This window comes from Hippopotamus amphibius, chromosome 2 (genome assembly GCF_030028045.1).
Source record: "Hippopotamus amphibius kiboko isolate mHipAmp2 chromosome 2, mHipAmp2.hap2, whole genome shotgun sequence".
Classification (NCBI taxonomy): domain Eukaryota; kingdom Metazoa; phylum Chordata; class Mammalia; order Artiodactyla; family Hippopotamidae; genus Hippopotamus; species Hippopotamus amphibius.
In genome coordinates this window covers 51,667,414-51,691,279 of record NC_080187.1, presented here as the reverse complement: position 1 = coordinate 51,691,279, position 23,866 = coordinate 51,667,414, and the positions used below count along the sequence as shown (strand labels likewise).

The 23,866-nt window shown below is 35.0% G+C and overlaps 1 protein-coding gene across 2 annotated transcripts in view; it reads left to right on the top strand.

Annotated features, from left to right (window-relative positions):
- Window positions 1–252: 252 nt before the first annotated feature.
- LOC130846387 (glycine receptor subunit alpha-3) overlaps window positions 253–23,866 on the top strand; it is a 190,886-nt gene continuing 167,272 nt past the window's right edge. Inside the window, exon 1 of one of the 2 annotated variants that reach the window (XM_057724600.1) lies at window positions 253–373. In XM_057724600.1, coding sequence (XP_057580583.1) covers window positions 303–373 — 71 coding nt within the window. In that variant the 5' untranslated portion in view covers window positions 253–302. The remainder of the gene's footprint in view (window positions 374–23,866) is intronic. The other variant, XM_057724601.1, reaches the window with a different exon arrangement.

The window sequence follows — 23,866 nt, the reverse complement described above, 5'->3', positions numbered from 1 at the left end:
CCTCAGACATTTCATCTCATCCATTATTCCGCTGTCACTGTATAAATCACCTGCACATTTGTAATCTGGTGAATCTCGCTTCAGCTCAATGCTCAGAGAAGGGATCGAAAGGGAATGTCAAGTGTATGAAAGAGAGGGTCTCCGCGGACCGCGGGGAGCTGTCTCAGGTGCTGAAGCTTTCCAGGCGTTGGTCTCCACCAACATCACACGGAGTTAGGCTGCACACTCTCATTCCCGGCTTTCTCCTTCCCCATGCCTTGGATAAGACTCATTGCAGAGTCGTGAATCTATCCCTCCGTATCATGGCCTACGTGAGACACTTTCGGACATTAGTTTCGGGATTTTACTTCTGGGAAGCAGCACTGCTACTCAGGTGAGTCCACTTGTATTTAACAGTTGGAGAACTCACTCAAGCCTTGCGACCACTTGTCATTGATGAAACCAAGAAAGCAACTCGAAGTTGACTTGTTGAAAGTGTCCCTTAAATCGTATTGCTTTCTTTCTAAAGGTATCTAGCAGCCTATCTCTTGAGACCTCTAAAACATGTAACTTTGCTCTGTTTTCACTAATTAATGTATTTTAGTAACTGGCATCTTATATTATTTGCAGCTGAGATTACCCTAGTAAAAAATATTTCCAAAGCTTAGGTTTTCCTTCTCAAATTGATTTAAGAGTTTCTTTTTTCTAAGTGAATTATAAATTCTGGGTGTTACTCTCTTTTTGAAATTACAACACATTTAGTAATTAGAAATGGAACATTGCTTACTTTTTAGAAGACAAAAAAATATAGAACATAAGCATTTAGTGATCAGAGAAATTGTTAACATTGTTAATATATCCAGAGGTTAAGTTTAAATGAATAAAATAACAAAGGCCTTGCAAGCACTACTTTCTAAAGAGCTGATACCATGGGGGCAAAATAATAAAAAAATCACTAGATATGTTCTATTCCAAGAATAATCATTTTGGAGAAAGTAATAAGTAAAATTGTTCCATGGTGTGTCATTTTCTTATCATGTCCAGTCATATTTGGTAGTCTTTCTTTCTTTTTAATTAAAAGAGAACAGAGATTAAGCACAGATCAGATAATTTAACCCCCATTCTTAATCAAACAATATATAAGCAAGATACTGCTCATATGGGTTTTTGAATCACTAGTATAACTTTTATTATACTATTATAATTACCTTAAAATTTCCATTTTATGGCTCACAAGCTTTTCAAGAAGATTGAAATCAAATAATTAGAGTAACTAAGTTATGTGTATAATGATTTCCATTTGAAGTATGTAAATATTCTTTTCTGGGTTGCTATGTCAATTTTTCATCTTTAGGCACCTTATAAAGTATAGCATACCTTATAAAAGCTACCTTTAGTAACAAGAACTAGTAGTGAAGGTTATTATATTTCTGAAATTATCTATTTTTTCTGAAGTATAGAGTTGAACCATTGTAAATCAGAATATTTTCAGTGAAAAATACTTTAATATGACAGTAAATTTTTGTAATTTTACAGTTGTTACAAATTTCATATGTAGTGATCAAAGCAAAAGTAGAGCTTTTACATTTATGTAAATTTTATGGAAAGGAGTACAAAATTCATGCCATAAGATAAGTTGATTATTTCTTAGTATCTTAGATGATAATACACATATTTATTTTTTCAAAGCAATCAGAGGAGCTTAGTTGATAAATACTTAGATTTAGGAAGTAAAACATTAATAACTAAAGTATTTTGATCGATGAGGTCAAATTTGTTTAATGGCAAATCACCATATTTGTTATAATATAGTCTTAGAACTTATCTTCATTAATATTAAATAATTTAGTTTAAAATGCTTTTTGTGAATCGTCCAAAAATGTAATCACTTGAAAAAGACCTGACCGATATAGAAGTTTGTGCGATATATATATTCTTCATCATTTTTCTTTTTTCTTTTACAAATCGAATAAAATTTTTCTCTATTTTAGACTAGTCTTAGATGAGAGTAGCTCATCACTCTATGAAGAACTTTAATCATACATAAAAAAAATTAAATATTTTTATTTTCAGTGATGGTCCCTGAAGGAAAATTTCCTATAGAAATTTCCTTTAGAAAGTGAAGCTCCCTCTACTGGAAATATCTTGTAAAATACAGTTTCCTTATGGAAACTATTCTTTGTTCACTAAGCCTATTCGTGAGGTATTGAGCAAAAAAGGAAACATGTAAAGGAAAAAATAAAGTCAAAAAACTATTTTGTTATCTTAAATAAATCTTTTCAATTTAAAAATATTATTTCCAGAGAAATTTGCTAGTAAGAACAACAACCAGAAAACATAGATAGTTATAGTTAAATAACATACTAGCAGAAGTGGTTTTTTCCCATAGGTTGAAAGTTTAAAAAACTTTTTGCTGAGATATAAAATACACACAGAAAAGTTCACAAATAACAAAGTTCCATATAAAGTGGCACAAAGGTAACACACCCATGTCAAGAGACCATGGATCAAAAAGTAGAATTATCAGTATCACAGAAGTATTCACCCTGCCTCCTCTTACCACCATATCCTTTCCCAAGCACTGCTGTGGCCAAAGATAATTACTATCCTGATTTATGCAACAATAAAATTTTTCCTGCCTTTGAACTTTTTATACATACTTATTTGAGTTTGCTATATTTTAATGAAAATTATGTGATTTTTCCATGTTGCTGCACATAGCAATAGCTTGTTTATTCTCATTGCTGTATGGTATTCCATTATATGAAGATATGACAATTTATCCATTGTCCTACTGAAGAATATTTGGGTATTTTTTTAGGTTTTGGTTAGTGCTGCTATGAACCTCCTTGAACATGCCTTTTTCGTGTGAATACAGGTGAATATGTGCATTTTGGAGACTATAAAAATTGGATCCAGGAGTTTCACTAAGGCAAAGAATTGCTGGAATATAGGGTGGTATGTTTAGCTTTAGTAGATACTGCAAGTTTTCTAACATAGCTGTACCTAGTTACACTCCTATCAGTAATACATAAGCGTTCCCATTGCTATTACTAGTACAAAATTTGATCAGTGCAGTATTATTATAAAAATTTGTAGCAGTTTCATAGACTATTATTGCAAGCCCACAGATGATATTTTAGTTTTTATCTTGACATAATTTCTACATTTTAGTAAATGAGTTTTATTAAGGCAAAAACGGCAGAACAAAAATATTTACTACTGTAATATGATTAGGAGTATTCATTATCAGAATATATCAGGTGCTAGAAATGTAATATTTAAAGGGGACTTATTAAAGAGGCTAATTCTTTTAACAAATACAAGTCAGAAACAGACATAAGAAATCTAAATTTCCTAGTAGTGAAGTTTTTAAATTTTTCACACTTTGCTCAGATATTGCAGTTTTTTGAAAAAATTTTTCTATGACTTTTGGATTCTAGTTCTCATACTAATAAAATAAAGAACAAAAGACCAGTGTTCAGCTTTCTTTGAAATGTAAATAAGTGATGATTATGAAGAGCTTGCAGGACAAATTCCAAAAGCAGGAGAACTGCCAAAAATATTTCATCTAAATTAATTATTTTGACAACACACAATTTTGTTTTTCATCTTTATAGTTTGATACCAACACAGACTTGCTATTTGAATAAATTATGGTACATTGTGTCAAAAACTGAATGTATGAATTTCAGACTTTATGGTAATAACAAATAAAATGTTTTCTTGATTTACTTCAAAGCCTAAGAAAAACATCTGGGCATAGAATTTCTTGTTTTTTGCTTTTGGTACATTTTAGAGGGTGAGAAAAATTCTTTTTAATGTTGGGTCTATTTTCTTATGTAAGATTTTGAAGAAAAATGTACTTCAGGGAATAAACTTACTGTTATGATGATTTCTTGTATGTATGTATGGTAGCAGGATTCTATATAGTGTTTTTGCATTATGCTACACATAATATATGCATCTTCCCTTTGTATCTATAAATAACCATTCATTTTCCTACGTACAGAAGGGTCGTGGCCCAGTTCTCTAGTCAATGCCTCAAGCAGCTTGCCCTGCAGATTCAGGAAACAGCTTGTAAAATATTTCCTCTTGTATATAATTTTTCTCTCCTTGATCACATAACTATGTACTAAGGCAAGTCGATCACCAAATATGTGCTTAATGTGTAATGTTAAGCAATTCACCAAGATTTCTTCACCACATTCTGTGCACACATGTTTGTGCTAAGTATAGTTTGGCTATGGATAACTGGGAAATTATCACCTTTCTCATCATGGAACTTAGAGTCTAGCACGAAGGAAAATACAAAGGGCCACGTGACAAAAGGAAAAGAGAAACGGCAATGTCTTAGGGAATGTGAAATGAGGAAGTTGGTACTTGCGCGGGACCTTAAAAAATGCTTGTTCAATGGGCAGAAATGAGATATAAAGAAAATATTCTACGCAATAGGAATGGTACAAACCTATCGTATCCTGAGGGAATGCTGAGGGTCAAATTCAGTTGAAAGAGTTCCAATTTATAGTTTAAAATCATATTCTGCTAGCAACAGCTATTGAGCTGACTACAATAATAAACCTGCCGAAATATGAAGGAGGTGCAGCTTCCTTTCACGATGTAATATGGATAAAATTTAGAAGCAAATAATTCAATTATAACTGGATAATTATCATTATAAGAATGGTCTGATAACTTGGCTCAAAATAGCTCTATAAATCCCTCTCTTTCAGAGGTAGAGTTTACCTCACAATTACAATTAATCATAAGATTGCTAATAATCATCAGTAATGGTAAAAATTACATAAACAGACAACAATGACAACACTACTAGAAGAAAAGGACAATCTGCTTGTTTTAGAGTTTGGAGATCATGTTGGAATTTTTCATCAAAATATGATCTCTTTAAAGAAAGAAGATCAGGTAGAGGATTTGGATTGTTGGAAGAAAAGGGGACAGTGAACTTGGTTTTGGGTGTTTTGAGTTGAAGATGCTAGTAGTAGATCTGGGTATCCTACTGTCAGCTGAGAATGCAGGGACAATGCTTGAACTGTAGACTGAACAGTTACAAAGGTGATGACACTGTGTGCAAAGAAGAAAAAACAGAGACAATATTTACATGAAAAGAAGGTAGAACATTTAGAGCAGGGCACAGAGAAGCACTTTAGCTCAGAGAGCCCTGAGCTAAACTGCAGAGGTAGGACTGATCATAAACAAGTGACAAAGTCAGAGATTTATCGTAATTTTATACTGTAGATCCCAAGGACTTGCTCTTATCAATAGCATATATCTATCACTTTTCTATAGAGCCTTCAAATGCTTTAATTTCGATTAATCTCGTAAATTAGCCCACAATCACGGATGATATATTTTACCCACTTAAGTTTTCTCAGGAGATTTTTAAGGAACTGTTTTGGAATTCTTTTGGGGAAGTTGCATCTTCAACTTTTCCTTACTTTATGAAGCATATACATAGGGTGGATCCTCCTTGGTTTTCCCACCAAACCTGTCTCTTAAACCCTTCGCCAAATGATTATCCTTATACTTGAATTAACTGTACTTATTGAAAATGAACTCATGTGTATGTAAATGTCCATGTTGAAACATGGGTGGTTTGTCTTTCTCCACTAGAAGAAAGCTGTAGCTTTGTCTTGTTGGAAAAATGCATCAAGAAGAGAGACAAGTGAGTCACCTTCGAGAACTGGTTCTGAAGTGAAAGCAGGCATGCTAAGACAGGACCAACTGTTTAGTAACAAACAGAAAGTGTGTGAACGGAATAAGCTGTTCAGCCACAGAAAATGAAGCTATTCTAACAGCTGCGTGGCAACCACACGCATTTTAGGAAACAGAGTTTGAAATCCTCAGATGTTGTCAGAAGAGGAAACAATAGTTTAAAAAAAAAAAAAAAGCAGCTCCATTATAGTGCATTTCTGAAATTCTTTCAGAATGTCCACACTAGAGATGTTATTAGGAGGAAGTATTACCAGCACCTCTCAGACAATTGAATGCACAGAAGCAGTAACCTCAGTGGTACAATTAAGAATAGCATAAAATGGAAAAGTTATTAACATCCTCTGAAATAGTTTATTGCATGAAATAACTTCCATGCAAATGATGAATTCTCTAGGAATGCATGCAAAATTTGCATACAGACAAAGATAACCAATTAGGAATTATAAACTCTGAGATATTTCTGATACTGTTTAACAAACATCGCCAATATAGGATAGTTGGGCTAACATTACAGGTAACTAGTCCACCCAATATCCTACCTAAATTTGAAAATCTCTCAAAAATATCTATAACAGATAGTCATCCTGTAAACATTAAAATTTCCACTGAAAAGGACCTCTTTACCTGAAAAGGAAAATATTATCAAACAATTTTACTGAATAAAAAGCAAAATGTCATTCTATTTTCTCCTGGCCATAGGAAACTTCCTTTTGGTTCCTGTGCCCCTGCCACCCCCCCCCCCCAAATATTTGTTCCTATATATTTTTTCCTGTTTTTTATGCTTGCCTCTCCACTTAAAATGACCCTCCTGTTTGTGGATAGTGTGGTTTTATTGAGACACGGTTTGAATTGATAATCTTTTCCATGTGGTTGCTCCATGCATGAAGCTTGAATGCTCCATGTCCAGAGTGCCTGTAGCACTGAATCTCTTTGTAACTTTATAAAAGTCTATGGAGCGATGACTACATTCCGGGATTCCAGGCAGTGTGCAAAGTGCTGGAGAAACAACTTTCAATAATACATCACTGTTGAGGGGGGACATGTGACATCACCTTCAAAGTGTTTTAGGTTTTCATGCAAGTCTTGTCTCGTCCTCTTTTTTCTTTTCTTTTCTTTTTTTCCTGGCCAAGCACTGCAGCATGTGGGATCTTAGTTCCCCAACCAGGGATCGAGCCTCTACCCTCTGCATTAGGAGGCTGGAGTCTTAACCACTGGACCACCAGGGAAGTCCCTTGTCTCACCCTCTTAATTGTAACTCCCATGAGGTTAGGATTGTTTCCAAGCTTGTTTCACCACCATAATATTTAATTCAATGTCTTGTGTGGAGTAGATGCTCAATAAACAACAAATAAGCACTGAGATGACACCTATCTATGTCATCTCTGTTTATCTATCTATAACATTAGATTTGAATTTTGTTTAAATCTGTGTTATTATTTGGAGTGAAAGGGAATCTTGTGTTCAAGACATCATAAAGTATATAAAATCAAATAAATTGCCTCAGAAGATGTTACCTGCTTTGAGAGAAAAAGTTGTAAAACAAACATAAGTTGGCAGCACCCAGTGGAAAAGTGATGGATTTACTTCTCCTTATCACCATGAGAAACTGAAATTTCTATTGTATAATGCATTATTTCTCAATCCTTTTTTTCTATTGTTGCCCCCCAAGGAGGCTTTTAAAGATATTTTTAGACTTTTTTTTCCTAATTGCCTGCATGAAATTGTAACATCACAGAATATTGTATATTTGCTCATGTGCAGCATATAGATACGTAGAGATAGAGCTAGAGATAGATCTGTGCTTGACATGAAGAAGAATAAGATTTTTCACCCCCAAGACAAAACTCTTGCCTACCCTCCTTGGAGTGATATCATCCCTCTTGAGAATGCATGGTGTATAGGTTGCTACTTTTCATGATACTTAGACTATAGTTGTATAGATTCACCATTTGGAGTCATGACTTAGAAATAAAGCAATAAAGAAAGTATTTACTTGTTTTGGATTTTATTAGGGCTTTGCAGCTTTGTGAAGTAAACAAATGTTGACATTTATCTATTGACACCCTTTAAGATAATTTAATCTTAAAAGCATTAGGAAACTTTAGCGACATCTTTTTCTATAAATACATAAGGTTCCAAGAAGCCACCACTAGGCTTCCATCGGTAAATTTCAAATCACAGCTGCCCCTACAAACATCATTGTTCAATGATGTTTATAATTTCATGAAACTATCTTTTTTAAAAAAAATTGGAGATCTCATTTACAATTTTATTTTTCTGTGATTTAGGCTCTATTGACTTTCTTTTGTTTTCAATGTAAGATAAGTGAAAAAGTTCAAATTCCTTTTTAAAGTTAAAGTTACAGTTGTTATATAAAGGATCTCAAAAGTTAGTATTTATGTTTTGTCTGGATATTCTCGAATTCAGGAGTTCAGGAACATGTACAAAAAGCTGAGAGTAATGTTACTACTAAAAATAAAAACTGATTGGCAGAAAATTGTAGTAACAAGTAAAATGCTACTAACAGAAAAGAAAGTAGGAATGATTATTAATGCTCAGTAGGGTGTGAGCAAATCATCAGAAAACAATGTTTACCTTACGCTTGACTTTGGATTGGTTTGGTTTATATTGGCCATACAGTACTTAAGGTGGGGACTTGGGGGAAGATAAGTGATGTGAACCTTAATGAGACAACCGCTTAAATACCATTCATCAAATGACTGGGAGGACCATATGCATTCCAGCTATGTGGCTAGTTTCTATTCAACTCACTTCTTGAAGAATCCCTCTCTGAGCTCCCCCAAGTCTAGGTGAGGATACCTCCTCTGTGCTTCCAGAATCAGTGCCTTATTATTGCCTTTGTCTCAGGGCTGTGGTAATTGCCTGAATACTGCCTCTAATTTTAAACTGTGAAATCCTGGAGGGCAGGGATGGTAACATATTTCCAGTTCTATCTCCAGGGCTTAAAAGAGTGTCTAGCACACTGACAGGGTTCACTCATTTCTGAAATGAAAAACTCTTTCCCCCCAAAGCAGACTGACAATTTCAAATAAATAATTCTCTAGACATAAATAAAAATACTATGCTGTCTTTCTGTGGGTCTAGCATTTAGGAGGAAATTTAGTGAGAGATTTGGTGCTTTGTTTTTTTCTTTATTCCCAATTTTATTTGTCTGTGGTAATATATTTATCTCTCTTTTCTTTCACAGAAAAATTTTCAGAAAAAATTTCTTCTACATTTTTCCATTTCCTCACTACTTACCTATGTCTCACTTGTTCCTATCTGGGATCTATCCCCACCTCCACAAAATGAAGCAGTACTGAGCTTCCATGTCATGATAGCTGCTTCTTTTAAACACTGGAAAAGAGAATAGCACTTAATATAAAAATAGTTGTAGCAAATAACTATTTCATGTATATATAAATATATATACATATATAAAATATATATAAATATATTTTAAAGCAACGTATAAATTTTAATTATCTACTTTTTGTAAGATCTCTGCACTGAAAAGAGAAGACATAATTAAATGACCATTCTAAATAATAATCAAATAAATAATGCATATTCTCAGGGAATAATGTGTAACTTTCTGTTATGGCACCTATCACAGTTCTGGGATCAGAATCACTGACACGTTTCCAATTCCCTAGGTAAACTGAGAACCACTGATATCACAGAATTTTTGTTTTTGTCTTTAATCTTTACTCACATATATTTAATGTTGTAGGCCCAAGAGATTCTATATAATATAAAGTATGGTTGAATGATGATTTCTTTTTTGCTGGCAATTATTGAAAATGTAATCATGAATAACTACCAAACATATTGGGAAAAGAAACTATCTTTTTTGGAATGGAAAGGAGTATAAAATTTTTATTAAGAGGCAGGGAATTTAAATGGACTGTAAACAGTTGATGGAATGTGAGTGGACAGGAAAGAGGGAAGATTGTTTCAGGCAGGAAAAGCATCCTTAGCAAAGACAGTGGGCCAGTCTCCACGTGAAATGGAGAATATGGCAAACTTCATAGTAACATCTCCACTATGGCCGCCTCCCCTCCCCCCCCCCCCCCCCCCCAGTTTTCCTGTCTAATAAATTCACGCTTTATGTTGTTTTAGAACTAACTTCCTGGAGAAAATCTATATGACTGTTGCAGGGTGTTAGAAAACATCAGCAAATGTTTATTCCGATAATAGGTTTCTCTATTTCTAAACAAAATATTTTATTATCACTTGCTTATGAGGGAAGAAAATACTCAGATAAGCTACTTTGTATTCACTAGTTCTGTTGATGTCACTATAGATATATTTTTGTTAATTTGTATCATTTAAATGTGCATCCTAAGTCTGAGGGCTGAAACAATTATTAGTAGATCAAATAAAACAAAAATCCAAGAAAAGAAGAGATTTATGACTTTTCATAGTTTTATAAACAAACAATTACATTCTGGACAAGGGAAAGAAAGACACATAATAAAATCTTAATGAAAAACTTTAAAACAATCTATCTCTGTAAAGACCTTTCTTATTATAAAATAATAAAACACTTTAATAATACATTAAATGATATTTTCCACCAGTTCTTAAACTGCTCTAATTTAAGAAAAGAATTACGTTTAGTCTATTAAAACACTAAGGAACCCAACTTTGTATAGTACTGCCTAGTAAGAATAAATGAGCCTTCTGTGTTTTTCTCTTGCCTCTTGTTTTATTTATTGGGAAGAATAGAGGTAGCAGGGGAATATATGGATAAAACTATTAGAAATCTCCCTTCTGCCTTATGTTGTTTCTTTCTAACAACCTTAAAACCCTTTAAAAGATTATGAAATCCTTTTTTTCCTTTAAATCCCTGAAATTGGGAGTATCTCTTTCTTCCTACATATCTTAAATGGGATATGTATCACCAAAGACTGAATTTGTTGTAGACCTCAGTTGGTGCCTCCTGAGATCATATAGAGAATTAGGTTTTATGTGTAGCCTATTTCCCCCGAATAATAATATATAAACTTAAAATTTTGCTCTACATCAAAAGGCCAAAGTGTATGACATTCTCTGTGCATCTTTGTACAGTTATCATATATGTCAACTTACAGCAAAAATGGCATTGGAAAAGCTTAATTGGTGCAAAGAAAATTCAAATTCCTAGAGCATATGAAAATTCAAGCTCAAAAATATAGTAGTAAAAAGATGAGATTTATACCTCTACAGAAAAGAGGTAGTTTGTTTTAGATGTTTTCTCAATTAACTTTTCTTGCCCCCATCTTCTCTGTGCCTGCGTTTGTGTGCACATGAAAACAAGAAGGAATCTGGGGAAAGAAGACTCAGGGTCAGAGCTCAGTTCTGTCTTTGAAGGGCTGGGAGGCTTTTCTATACACTGAGTGATTGCATTTAACATGCCGCTTTAAAAATTTACTGGGTAAAGCTGTATCCATCTACAGTGTACATTTTTTAAAAAACTAACATAGTTAGAAATGTGCTAATCTCTTAACAGAAAATATGTACTAAACATTACAGCTATAATTTCTCACTTCAATTAATATCAGTAGCCTTTATTCCAAAAACTTTTTTTTTTTCTAAAATCCATTATAGTGGTAGATGTGAGAGGTGTTGAATGGCAGGAAAATAAACAAGGGATAAACAGACTAGCCCTTTATAGCTGTGTTAGTTCAGATTAGGTTCATTTGTGACTGACAAAAAGTGCACAATAATACTAGTTTAAGAAAAATTTGTCTTTCTTTAAAAAAAAAAAAAGGGGAAAAAGAAAAACCATGGAAGCGACCAGACCACATCTGGAATGAGAGTTTACTGATCTTTCTGTTTTCTTGTTTTGTCATTCCTAACGTGGGGTTTCTTCCTTGAGCTCCAAGATAGATGCTCTGATTCCAGAAATCATAGCTCCTTTCCAGCTATCAGAAAAGAGAAAGAGGTTTATCTTTAAAGGCATTTCCAAGAAATTAAAGATTTCTCCATTTCCCTGGCAGCTTTGTGCATCCACGTGGCCAAGTTGTGGCCACTAAGTTGCAAATGGAAGTGGCACATTTGGCTTTTTGGAAGTGCATGTAAAAGGAGGTCCAGAGGCTCCAGCTCATATTTTGCATTTGCCTCGATGGAACTCAGTCTTTTAAGTGTGGCAAAGGGAATAATTACAAGTAGGAAAGGAGCATGATCAGATTGTGCTTCAGAAATATCACTAAAGAAGTAATATGGATAAGATACAAGGATGTAATATACAGCACAGGGAATAGAGCCAATATTTTATAATAACTACAAATGAAGTGTAATCTGTAAAATAAAAATTGAAAAAATAAAATAAGCCTCAGGTGAATTTGATATAGGAATTACTAGTACTACGCACATAACTGAAATATTGTCAAGGAATATATTTATCAATATGTATATATGCAAGCATATACTTAATAATATATACATTTATTGGAAGTGCATGCTTGGATAGTTTTAAAGTTTCGGAGTAGAAGTCTGGAGAGCACTTGTCTAGAGGAGAGATACACAGGAAAGTAATAATACAGTGTGTATGTGTGTGAGAGAAAGAACTGCTGTAATGAGAATACAGGATTCACTAAGTGCATAAGATGGCACATAACTGTTAGTGGGGGGTGAGGGGGGACAACTTTTCAAAAGATGCAGTCCTTGAATTGAATTGTCACAGTGAGAAGCAAAGGTGAGAAACAAAGGTCTGGGCAGAATCAATGGCCAGGGCAAAGACATATGCACAAACCAGCATGAAAATGTAGGAAACACAACTGATTCAATGTGGCTGGAAGCTACATTATGTGTCAGGCATGGGGTGAAAGACAAGGCTGGAGAGGAGGATATAAGCCATATTTTTTATATAATTTTCCAGAATAAAGGAAAGTTTCTATTTTATTTTATTTTATTTTATTTGCCACACCATGCAGCTTGCATGATCTTAGTTCCCCAACCAGGGATTGAACCTGGGGCCACAGCAGTGAAAGCACCGAGTCCTAACCACTGGACTGCCAGGGAAGTCCCAAGAAGTTTTCATTTTACTCCATCTGAGGCCATCTGGGCCTGTCAGCAATATGAGGCTTTGACCTACATCCTGTCCTGGGCTCAAGCTAGAGGGAGAAATCAGGGTATAAAGGTCATTCATTCTCACTCACTCTATTCCCGGCCTGCCTTGTCCTGTAAAAATGCCAGAGGTAAAAATAATTCTGAGACAAGTAATATTCAGCAAATCCTAGTGCATAATCTCTCACTAGGCTGCAATCCCATCCTCAACCAGCCACCAGGAAATTGCAGGAGAAAGAGACAAGGCAGATAAGACAGGAATCTAGAGTTATTTGTAAATACCATCACCAGTGTTACATTTCCCTAAGCTTTGAAAATATTGGAAAAGTGTCCTGCAGTGCAGTGCGCAGAGCAATAGGAAGGGCTTTCAATGTACACTTGACTTAAAAGCATAAGCACATAATCCTCAGATCTGTGCATGTATTACCATACATGTCAAAAGGGGTGATCAGTAGTGATCAAGTTAAGCATCTTGAGATGGCACCTTATCTTGGATTTTCCAAGCAGAGCCCATGAAATCACAAAGATTCTTATAAGTAAAAGATGATGGCAGGGCAGTAGGAGAAGGAGAGTGATGTTAGAAGCAGAGGTCAGAGAAATGCAGGGCCCTCTGTCAAGCAGTGTGGACACCTCTGGGAGCTGGAAAAGGCAAGGAAATGGATTCCCCTCCAGAACCTTCAGAAGGAAAACAGCCCAGCCACCCATTGTAGACCTCTGACCTCTCCAACTGTATGATAATGCGTGTGTCTTTTATTAAATCACTAAACATGGTAATTAAAAAAAAAATGTTCCTCAAATGTTTCAGTTATACTATCTTTTTCTTTTTGCTAAAATTAATTGTCTTTTAGATATTAATTTTTTAAATGGGGGTTATATATCTTTCTTTTTCATAATATGAATCACTTCCAAATTATTATACAGAAAAAAGGGGACACTTTGATAATTTTGCACGTTAGTTCAAGTTAGGGCAAACACTGAAGAAAACTTAAGAACTCCAAGAAAGCTGAAAATCTCCAAGACTTTTCCAAATGCTTCTAAACATGAGCCTATTCTAAATAGTAGACATCATGGTTGACCCTTCTAATTTCCAGTGTTTAGCATTATTTTTATTTTTACCCACTTTTGCTTATTTTTTCAATCCTAACATTTAGAGCAAAATAAATAACTTGGAACCATACCTTGATTTTTCTCAAGAGGAAGGGGGGAGTTTATTATTTTTCTACAGCACATTATGCTGCTTATATTCAAGCAGAGTGGTGGAATGTTTATGATAAGAATAAATATTCCAGTATAGCAATAAAGTATAACTGTTATCCAAAAAATGAAGTAATATGGAGAACTTAGTAGAAAGTATTCAATATGTTGACAGCAGGGAGGAGAAAAACTGGCCTCAGCGAGAGTAAGGCATGGTCAGTGCAATAGGACATTCCAAAAATGGAGAGAAAGGAGCAATATGAGAAATGATAAAAAAAAAAAAAAAAGACTCGTGATATAGTTGGATGTGGAGGGTCAAGAGAGAATGATCTAGGATAATCCTCAGATTTATACCTTTAGTAACTAGGTGAACAATAGTCCCATGACAAGAATAGGGCATAAAAAAAGAGGAATAGCCATGCCGAAAAGTATCATAAGTTCAGTTCTAGACATGTATGGTGAACGTAATGCCTGTGAGATATCCAGTTAATGGAAAACTTCAGCATAGAGGTGAGAACACAAGACCTGGGACTACATGAGTCTGAATGGCTAGAATTCTGGGGCAAGGTTTTCCTACATTTTTTTTTCTTGTATTTATTCATTTTTTTTTTAAGCTCTTTATTGGAATATAATTGCTTTACACTGTTGTGCCAGTTTTTTTCTGTACACCAAAGTGAATCAGATGTATTTATACATATATCCCCATATGCCCTCCCTCCCACAACTCCCTCCCACCCTCCCTATCCCAGCCCTCTAAGTCATCACCCATCATCGAGTTGATCTCCCTGTGTTATGTGGCAACTTCCCTCTAGCTGTCTATTTTACATTTGGTAGTGTATATATGTCAATGCTACTCTGTCACTTTGTCCCAGCTTCCCCTTTGCCCCCCTACATTTTTTTGTGCCCCCCTACATTTTTAATACTTGAGCACACATGGATGTTTCATCTCACTGCATAAACAAATAAATCTGGTGACTCACAGTCTTCAAGCCTGGATCTAGCTGCCCCATCTCATACAGTGCTCGCTGAGCTGTGGCTAACATAGCACACCTGTAATCCACTGGGGCTTGCAGATTTCAAAAGGTCCTTCCCTCTTGAGAACACAGAGTGGAGGGCGAAGGGAGCCTGGAACGAAGTGAGAGAGTAGCATTTACACATATACACTACCAAATGTAAAATAGATAGCTAGTGGGAAGCTGCTGCATAACACAGGGAGATCAACTTGATGATGGGTGATGACTTAGAGGGCTGGGATAGGGAGGGTGGGAGGGAGTCACGGGAAGGAAGGGATATGGGGATACATGTATAAATATAGCTGATTCACTTTGTTGTACAGCAAAAACTGGCACAACAGTGTAAAGCAATTACATTCCAATAAAGGGCTTAAAAAAAAAAGTCCTTCCCTGCCTAGTCCTTCCTTAGGTTGCTGCTGCTCAAAGTGTGGTCCTTTAACCAGCAGAATAACCATCACCCAAGAGGTTGTTCAAACTGCAGACTCTGAATCCCACTACAGACTTACTGAATCCGAATCTGTATTTCATCCAGCCCTGCAGATGAGTCATAAAGCACATTCAGATTTGAAAAGTACTGTCTTAAAAACACCAGCTTCTAAGGGATGAGCAGAAGGAGAAGTAGTGGCACACACACACACAAAAAGATAGGGATTATAAGAGAGAAAGGAGAACTAACACTGAATGTGTCATACAACCAAACAGAAAAGTTCTGGGAATGAATGATCAATAATACAATAATATCAAATGCCATAAAAACAAAAAGAAATGTGAAAGATTATTGGTAGCCTTCTCACTTTTGGTACAAAAATACATGTACAAATATGTTATAACACTGAATGGTGAGTTAAAGGAAAAGATAAATATAGATTATCTTTTTTAAAAGAGGCTACCACAAGAGGAAGTAACAGTGAACACAGCTGAGATAGGCAGTTCTTGATTTGTTTGTTTAGTTTTGTTTTTACAATGAAAGGAGATTTGAGCTTGCTTACCTCCTGGAAGAAAGAAGTCAGTAGATTAGGAAATGCTTAAGAAGACACAAGAGGTTCAGAAGAGAAGGGGCAAAGTCACTGATGAGGTGAAAAGGAAGAGTTTTAAGAGCAGTAGTTGAAGCATAGTTTCTGAACCAGAAGAGTCTCAATAAGTCTTTCTCTGAGACTAGGTGCAGAATGCGGCAGCGGTAGAGACAGGAATTGTGATTTTGTAATTCGGCAGTTGAGTGCTCAGTTATCTCTTTGAAGTAGGAGACAAGGTCATTAGTCGAGATAAAGATAAACAAGGAAGCACACAGGTTTAGGCTGATTTAAATGCTTACAAAACACAGAATAAAGCCGAGTCTACATTACCTCTAGTACCAGGGCAGGCTGTGCTCCCAGCTCACTTAGAAGAGTCGGTCTAGCCCCATAATAGCAGAAGCCCCCATCACTCTGCCGAGGAGTGGGATGAAGCCTAGGACATGATCTTTTTTCAGGCCTCGCTCATTTAGATAGCAAAACCGGAGGTAGAACCCACATCCTCTAATTCAGATTAACTGCTTATTTTTCCAAAAGAGCATAGTAATTTAGGCTTTTCTACAGTAGAAAAAGAAATGATCACATCATTCTTTAAAAGGTGAAATGTGGCTCATTCAATTGGAATCACAGTAAGATTTTTTTTGTTAATAGTTTCATCAAAAAGTATAAGACCCACTTTCACACTTTTTGCTTTTCCAGAGTTCTGTACATGGACACCACGTTTGGCAGTGTAGGCATGTACACTCATATCCCTGACCCTTTCCTTTTGCATCTTGAAAATAGGTAGTCTTTTCCTGTGCGGTATTATCTCCAGGGATTCTGTTATGCTTGGTTAAAGGAGAACATATGTTCTTACAGGAAGAGGAGGTAACTTCTATAATCCAGAAGCTTTTACAATCCTTTTGTTTCCTGGGAAACTGTAAGTGTGTTGCCCAAAATAGTTTAGGCACATAAGTATAAGGAATGTGGAAAGGGGAAGAAAGAATGGAGGTAGGGTAGGGGGAGAAGCGTGTATCTAACCTCAGCTGACTATTAGCTTTAAGTATGATAATACAGTCACTGATTGCATCTTGTTAAGCTCTTCTCGCTCTTAATTTTTAAAAAGAATATAATCCAGTACAAACCTTGATGTATAGTCTAATTTTCACTAGAGGGAAATTGAATAACACCATACTCACTGCTATATTTACCTTTCCATACCACTGCCCATTATAAACTCCTTTTTGTTTTATTGCTTGTTTCCCTTCTTCTTTCTGTGCCATTTCTTTCTCCTTAAAGAAATGTAATGATCAGGCAAATGTAGGGCTTCCTGCACCACAGGAAGAAAAATGTCCCGTAACTCAAATATGCTTAAGTTAGAACACATTCCTTTGAAAGGTGACATTAACATAAACATTTGTAGTCACACAAAAGGGAATATCTACCATAATCTGAATGTCAGCGCTCTGCTGGTTCAATATTATTACGGGAAAAAACCTTAGTATGGCTCCACTTTAATATTCTGTGTACATCTCTTTTCAGATTCAGAGACTCTGAGATTGGTGCTTGGAAAATATCATGCTTTTATGCCCACAATCTTATTGATTTGGGGATTCATAAAAATGTATTTTATTAGTGAGCATTGATGAAAGCACAATTAGATCAAAATAAAGTAGTGCTACTTCTGCTGTATTGTTTCTTTTGTAAATGTAACTCAGTTAAACATCTCAAGTAAAAGGATGATTTCTGTATCATTCATTTTTGTCTGGTGGGATTACAGTGCTTCCCCCCCGCCACCCCGCTTATTTTTACTATATTTTTTTAATGAAAATTTTGGTATAATGCACATAGATTAAAATGGAATTTAGAGAATGTGTTTTTAAACAAGCTTCATGCATATCTTAAAGGTCTAAGAGGTGTTTTGTCAAATAAGATTCAGAAGAGACACACAATTCTTAATCAACATTCCCCTTATTGGTTTGATGTAGTCACTTCCTAATTATCACTAGAAAAAGAGTTCCGAAACCACACTCAGTGATCTCTGAACAAGTTAAACTCGTTAATGTGTGTTAGGAATATAAGTAACAATGTGCTCTTGAATTGAATTTCAGGTTATTCACACTTTATCAAATTGAACTCCAGAAAGACTAAAAATTATAGCGAAGTAGTATATTAGTGCTATTTTTTTATTTAATTCCAATGAGATGAGTGACAGGACACAGCCTCTGCCTCAGCCCTGAAGTTTCCAGCTAGCAGAGGAGATCATGGCATGTAACTTTCATATGTCAACAATGGAAATCAGTGATTGATAGAACCAAATGGCCTACAAGAATTCAGTGGAGGAGAGATCATTTCCCGCCCAGATAAATAAATAAAGGCAATGTGGAGGACATGGCATTTAAGCAAAAGAATTAATAAAAGTCTTTAAGACAAGCATGTAATTAGAGCACATTCTGGGTTTTGAAGGATCACCACTGTGACTCCTACAGTGCCCTGAGCCTTTCCTCACTGAAGAAAAGTAAAGTCTTCTCTTCCAAGAAGATTTTACCTTTCTAATTTTGATCTTGCCAATGACTCAATGTTTTTATTACTTTATTGTCCAAGGGCACACTGTACTCCAGAGTCACATAAAATTCCCTGATCATTTTTCAATTGGAAAGAAAACTGTTTAGGGGTGGTCAAGTACTTTATGTCTCCTGGGTGTGTGTGTGTGTGAGAGAGAAAGAGAGAGAAAGGGAGAGAGAGAGAAGTGGACACCACTCAAATAAGAGGGTTTCAGAAGATCATCTGTAGAGATTATGATCTAGAATCAGATTAAAGGAGGAAGCCTTTTTTGGATAAGAGAAAAAAGGAAGAATATCTGTTCCCAGAAGGAAGAGAGGGTCGACAGTATTTATGAGAAACGTTTTATAGTTCATGATTTACTTGAAGAAACCAAGTGCTATTTCACTGATTTGACAAAGAAAAGGTGATATTGATAACATGTTTTCCATTGAACGTTGCTACTGGGATTCAGAATGTAACTAGCACTTTTTGAAAAGCTTATGTATGCAACTGCTATAACAATTGATGTTTAAAACTCACAAATCTGTATTTATAATTTTGAATTTAATCATCATAGGCACTCAAAATCAATTTCCAAGTATTTATGTAAATTAATTTTACTTATTTATAATTACTTAGGTAATACATGATTGTGTTTTCAGTATAAAAATTCAAATATTTCAGATAAATCGAAACTTCCCCTTGGTCACTACCGCTGTCTTAGTTCTCTCCTTAGATTAATGACTGAAATCATTTGATGTGATTTTTTCCAGATTATATTCCATATATTTATATAAATATATGTGGACCTAAAGAAACACAGAGAGGTTTTTTTGTATTTTTTTTTGTATTTTTTAAAGAAAAATCTTTTAATTAGAGGAGTTAAACAGCTTACCCATTTCATGTGTTTTCTTTCAAGGGGAGAGAGGTCCATTGAGAATTTGTTCTGGCTTCTCTCCATCCTCTTACTCACTCTACCCTAGAAGAGAGAAGTGAGTCTTCTATCTGAGGGATTTGGAAGGAATATCTGGGCAAGTGTAGCCTAGTGCCTTTCTTTTTCCTTTCTACTTGGATCTTTGAATGAGGAGGAGCACGTATACATCATTCTCAATTCAGCATTAGGAAGTCAGTGTGTCCTCAGATATGAGATACTTTCCCCCAAAATCAGCTTTATAATGTCAGTTATAAAATGATGTTATGATCCCAAATCATTTACCCTTTTGAAAAAATTTCTTGAGTTGTTTCATATTTTGGGGAGCGGAGGAAAGGATGCTAGTTTGAAGCCCCTTGGATTCCAAGAGTACACTTAAAATATTATTTTCCATTTGCTGTTTTTTTCACTCAATGATATTCTTTTAAGTACATTTTTTTTTTTTTGCCACGTGGCATGCGGGATCTTAGTTGCCCCACCAGGGGAAGAACCTATGCCTCCTGCAATGGTAATGCAGAGTCTTAACCACTGGACCATCAGGGAAGTTGCTCTTTAAGTATTTTCTACTTCAGAATGCATAGAATAACCTTATTTTGTTTACTGCCACACAAATCTAAAAGTAGGATTATATTAGAGATTTTAAAAAACACATTGATAGCTATTTAGGTGATTTTCTATTTTTATTAATACCAACAATTGTACATCAAATAGTGCTGGGTCATAAGGAAGATGTCTTAATAATTTAAATATAGACCATGAAATGCCCCCTTAAAATGGTTATATATGCTGACCTTCAGTGTATAAATTGTAACTTTTATCCATATACTCATCAGTTCTTGGTATTACTAAACTTTCAAATTTTGCCAATTGTTATCATATCTAGTCTATTTTAATGAGCATTTCTTGATTAGAACTGAGTCTGAGCAAACTATTTTATACTAAATATGCATTCTATTTCTTTTTCGATGAATTGCTTATTCATATCCTTTGTTCGTTCTTCCATTGGATTACCTTTTTCTAAATGATTTACTGGAGTCCTTTACACAATTCAGATTTTAATGTTTGTTAGCTATCTACTATTTAATTTGCTTGTTCAGTTTACTATGGTGCTTCCTGTTGTGTATAAGTTTTTAATATTGATGCATTATTTCAAATATCTGCACATTAGAGCCATTCTCACTGCCACAATTTCTTTCTAATTCTCTCTTGGACCCATTCTAATTAGGGGTTCACTTTCGCCAGTCCCCTAAAACTGCACTTGTAAGAGTCACAGTCGTCATCTACCTGGCAAAATGAAATGGTTAATTCTCAGTCCTCATTGTAATCAACCAGTCAGCAGCATTTAAGGTTAATCACTCCCTCCTCCTTGATGTACTTACTCTAACTGGTTTCCAGGACATGACACTCTGGTGGGTTTCCTCCTGCTTCATTGGCTCTTCTTCCCACTATGCTTTGCTTTTTTCTTCTCTCCTCCTCCATCTCTTTTGTTTTCTATCTGTACCTTCTCCCTTGGTGACCTCCTCCAGTCTCAAGGCTTTAAATACCATCTACATGTCTATAGCACTTTCCAAATTTGTGCCTTAAACAATAAAGAAAAAAAAAATTTCTTTCCTGAGACCCATAGAACTACCTGAATACTCAGTATCTAGAATATCAAGTGGACATCTCAAACTGCACACACCCAAAACCAGTCTCCAGATTCTTGCCCCAGACCTACTCCACTTATAGTTTTCCCCATTTGGGTTAATCACATCTATCCTTCCGGTTATTTAGGCAAAAAACATGGCCTTCTCCTTCTCATCGGTCAAGAAATCATCTTGTCTCAAGATTTAAAATATATCCAAAATATGACCAATTCCCATCACTTTCAATGTGACAACTTGGTCTGAGCAACCATCACTTGGACTATGACAGTAATCTAACTGGTCTCTGCCAACCTTCCCAGCCACACCCTAGTCTGTATTTAACAGATGATTCATGGTAATTCTTTACAAATGAGAGGAAATCTACTCGATGTGTCTACTCAATACCTTAAAAACTTCCATTTCACTCAGAGTAAAAGCTAATTCCTTATAAAGACTTTTATGTCCACACATTATTTGTTGTTCCATTCAATCCTTTGATCTGATTTCTCACTATTATCACCCCCCTGCTAACTCAGCTCTAGTCCCTTTTGATTCTGTGAGTACATCAAGCACGCTCCTGGCTTAGACCTTTGCATTGGTCGCTCTCTCTACCCAGAATAAATTCTCTTCCTTCAGATGCTCAGGTGGCCAACTCCCTGACTTCCTTCAACAACTGAATGAAGTATCCCTTTCTCAATGAAGTTTACCTTAACTACTCTACTTAAAATGTTAACCCCAACATCCTATCACTTCTGATTATCCTTTGCTTTGCTCTGAATTTTCCTTCCTTCAAACTAGTATATAATTTACTAATTTGTTATGTTTCTTGTTAATTATATTCCATTATGCTAGAGTGTAAACTCATGGAGATGAAGGATTTTGGTCTGTTTTGTTCGTTGCTGAATTCAAAGCCCCCATAACAATGATAGGCATATTGTACATTTTCAATATTTAACAAAGTAAAAGAGTAAGGTACTAAAAAAGGTACTAAATAAATCAGCCTTTCCTTTTGTCTTGCCTTGTCTATGACAAGTTTTAAACAAATTCTTGTATGTTTTTAATCCTTGGCTGTAATCTTTTTTCAAAGTATAATTGCATGTGGATTAAAAATATCAAATGGTATAGAGCTTTAACATTGTACTTAGCACTTCTCAGTTCCATCTTCCTTGAACTTAGCTGTCCTTCCTAAGAGCAACCATTGTTAAATGATTGCATGTTTTTCTTATCTGATGGTCTTTTCCATACACCTGAATAACATTCTTATATTATTATTGTTTTACATTTTGTTTTATTTTAATTTTCTAATTATCTTCCTTAGTCTTTACTTACATCAAATGCCTTTTCAAAGACTCATTTTTTTCCCTTACACTCTTAATCCTACCATTTTATCTATGCAATATATTCGAAACTTCATGGCCCTCTACAGCAAAATGACCTTACTAGATTTCTCTCTTCTTCTGATCAAAACAATATTGTTTGTTTTCTGAGGATTTTCACATAGATCTCATCTGAGGAAATCCCATTACTACTTTCTAATTTGTATCAGCTCCTTCCAGGATTCTATTGCTTGGTTTACTTCCTCATTTTGCTACAGTATATTCTCCATGATTTTCCCAAGAAAGCATTTATGCAGGTAGACTATTCCATTCCTTGAATTTGGGGCTGCTTAATTACTTCTCCTTTGATTCATAGATTGGCTGGAACACTGGATTGAAAATATGGGATAACAACAATTTTCACTGAGAACTTTGATGGTTTTTTTCTTGTTGTCTTATAGCTTGCTAAAATGCCCATTTGCCTAAAGCCAATCTGGTCTCATTCTTTTGTTTTCCTTTTTCCTTAAAAATGCTTTAGGATCTTCTCTTAAATCTTAATGTTTGGCAATTTTGCAATAATAGATTTAGACATAATTCTGTGTTTCAACTCAGTGGGCTCATTCACTTTGAAAATGTGTTTTTAACCATTTCTGAAAATTCTCCCCCACCCTTCTCTCTATCTCTCATTCTTTCCTCTCTTCTAATCTTCCAGAACTTGTTAGAATCTCTACTTGCTGACATCTCCTTCCTGTTGTCTTTTAATTAAAGTTCATACCTCTTTTATCATTTGGTATTATTTTAATGAACTTGCAAGAAAGAGGAAATAAATACACATGCTTGCTCTTGAACTATTTTTAAACATATCATTTAATTTTTTACATATTTATATTTAGAGCTTTAATCATCTGAAATTCATTTACATTCATGCTATGAAATAAATCAAGTTTGTATTATTTTTGCCAATAGAGTGTTGGTTGTCCCAGCACCCCTAGTCTGAAGTAGCTGTTCCCTCTGCCTGACATCCTTCCCACTGCTCCCACTCAGCTCACATTTCAATTCCCTAGAAAGTCTTCACCAACCATCCCATCCAACATTGTCTCTCTCATTTATTTTGTTTTGTCATCCTGGCTATTTTCTCGTGAGAACATGGATTAATTTCTAATTATCTTGATTACTTGTGTGTTTGTTTATTGTCTGTTTCTGCTACTGTAATGTACATTCCTTGGCCACAGATAATTGATTGGTATTTTTCTCTACTGCATCTAGAGTCTTCAGTAACTGTTTTTTAGCATGTATATACAACTGGATGAACACAGAAATATGTGATTTGTATGTATATGTGTATCGATATACGAGTGTATAAATCTATATAAATATGTGTATATTCATTATATAGATACACATATAAATAATATATGTACACATATCTGTGTACATATATATTATACATACATACATATATATGTTATATATTAAATAAAATATAGAG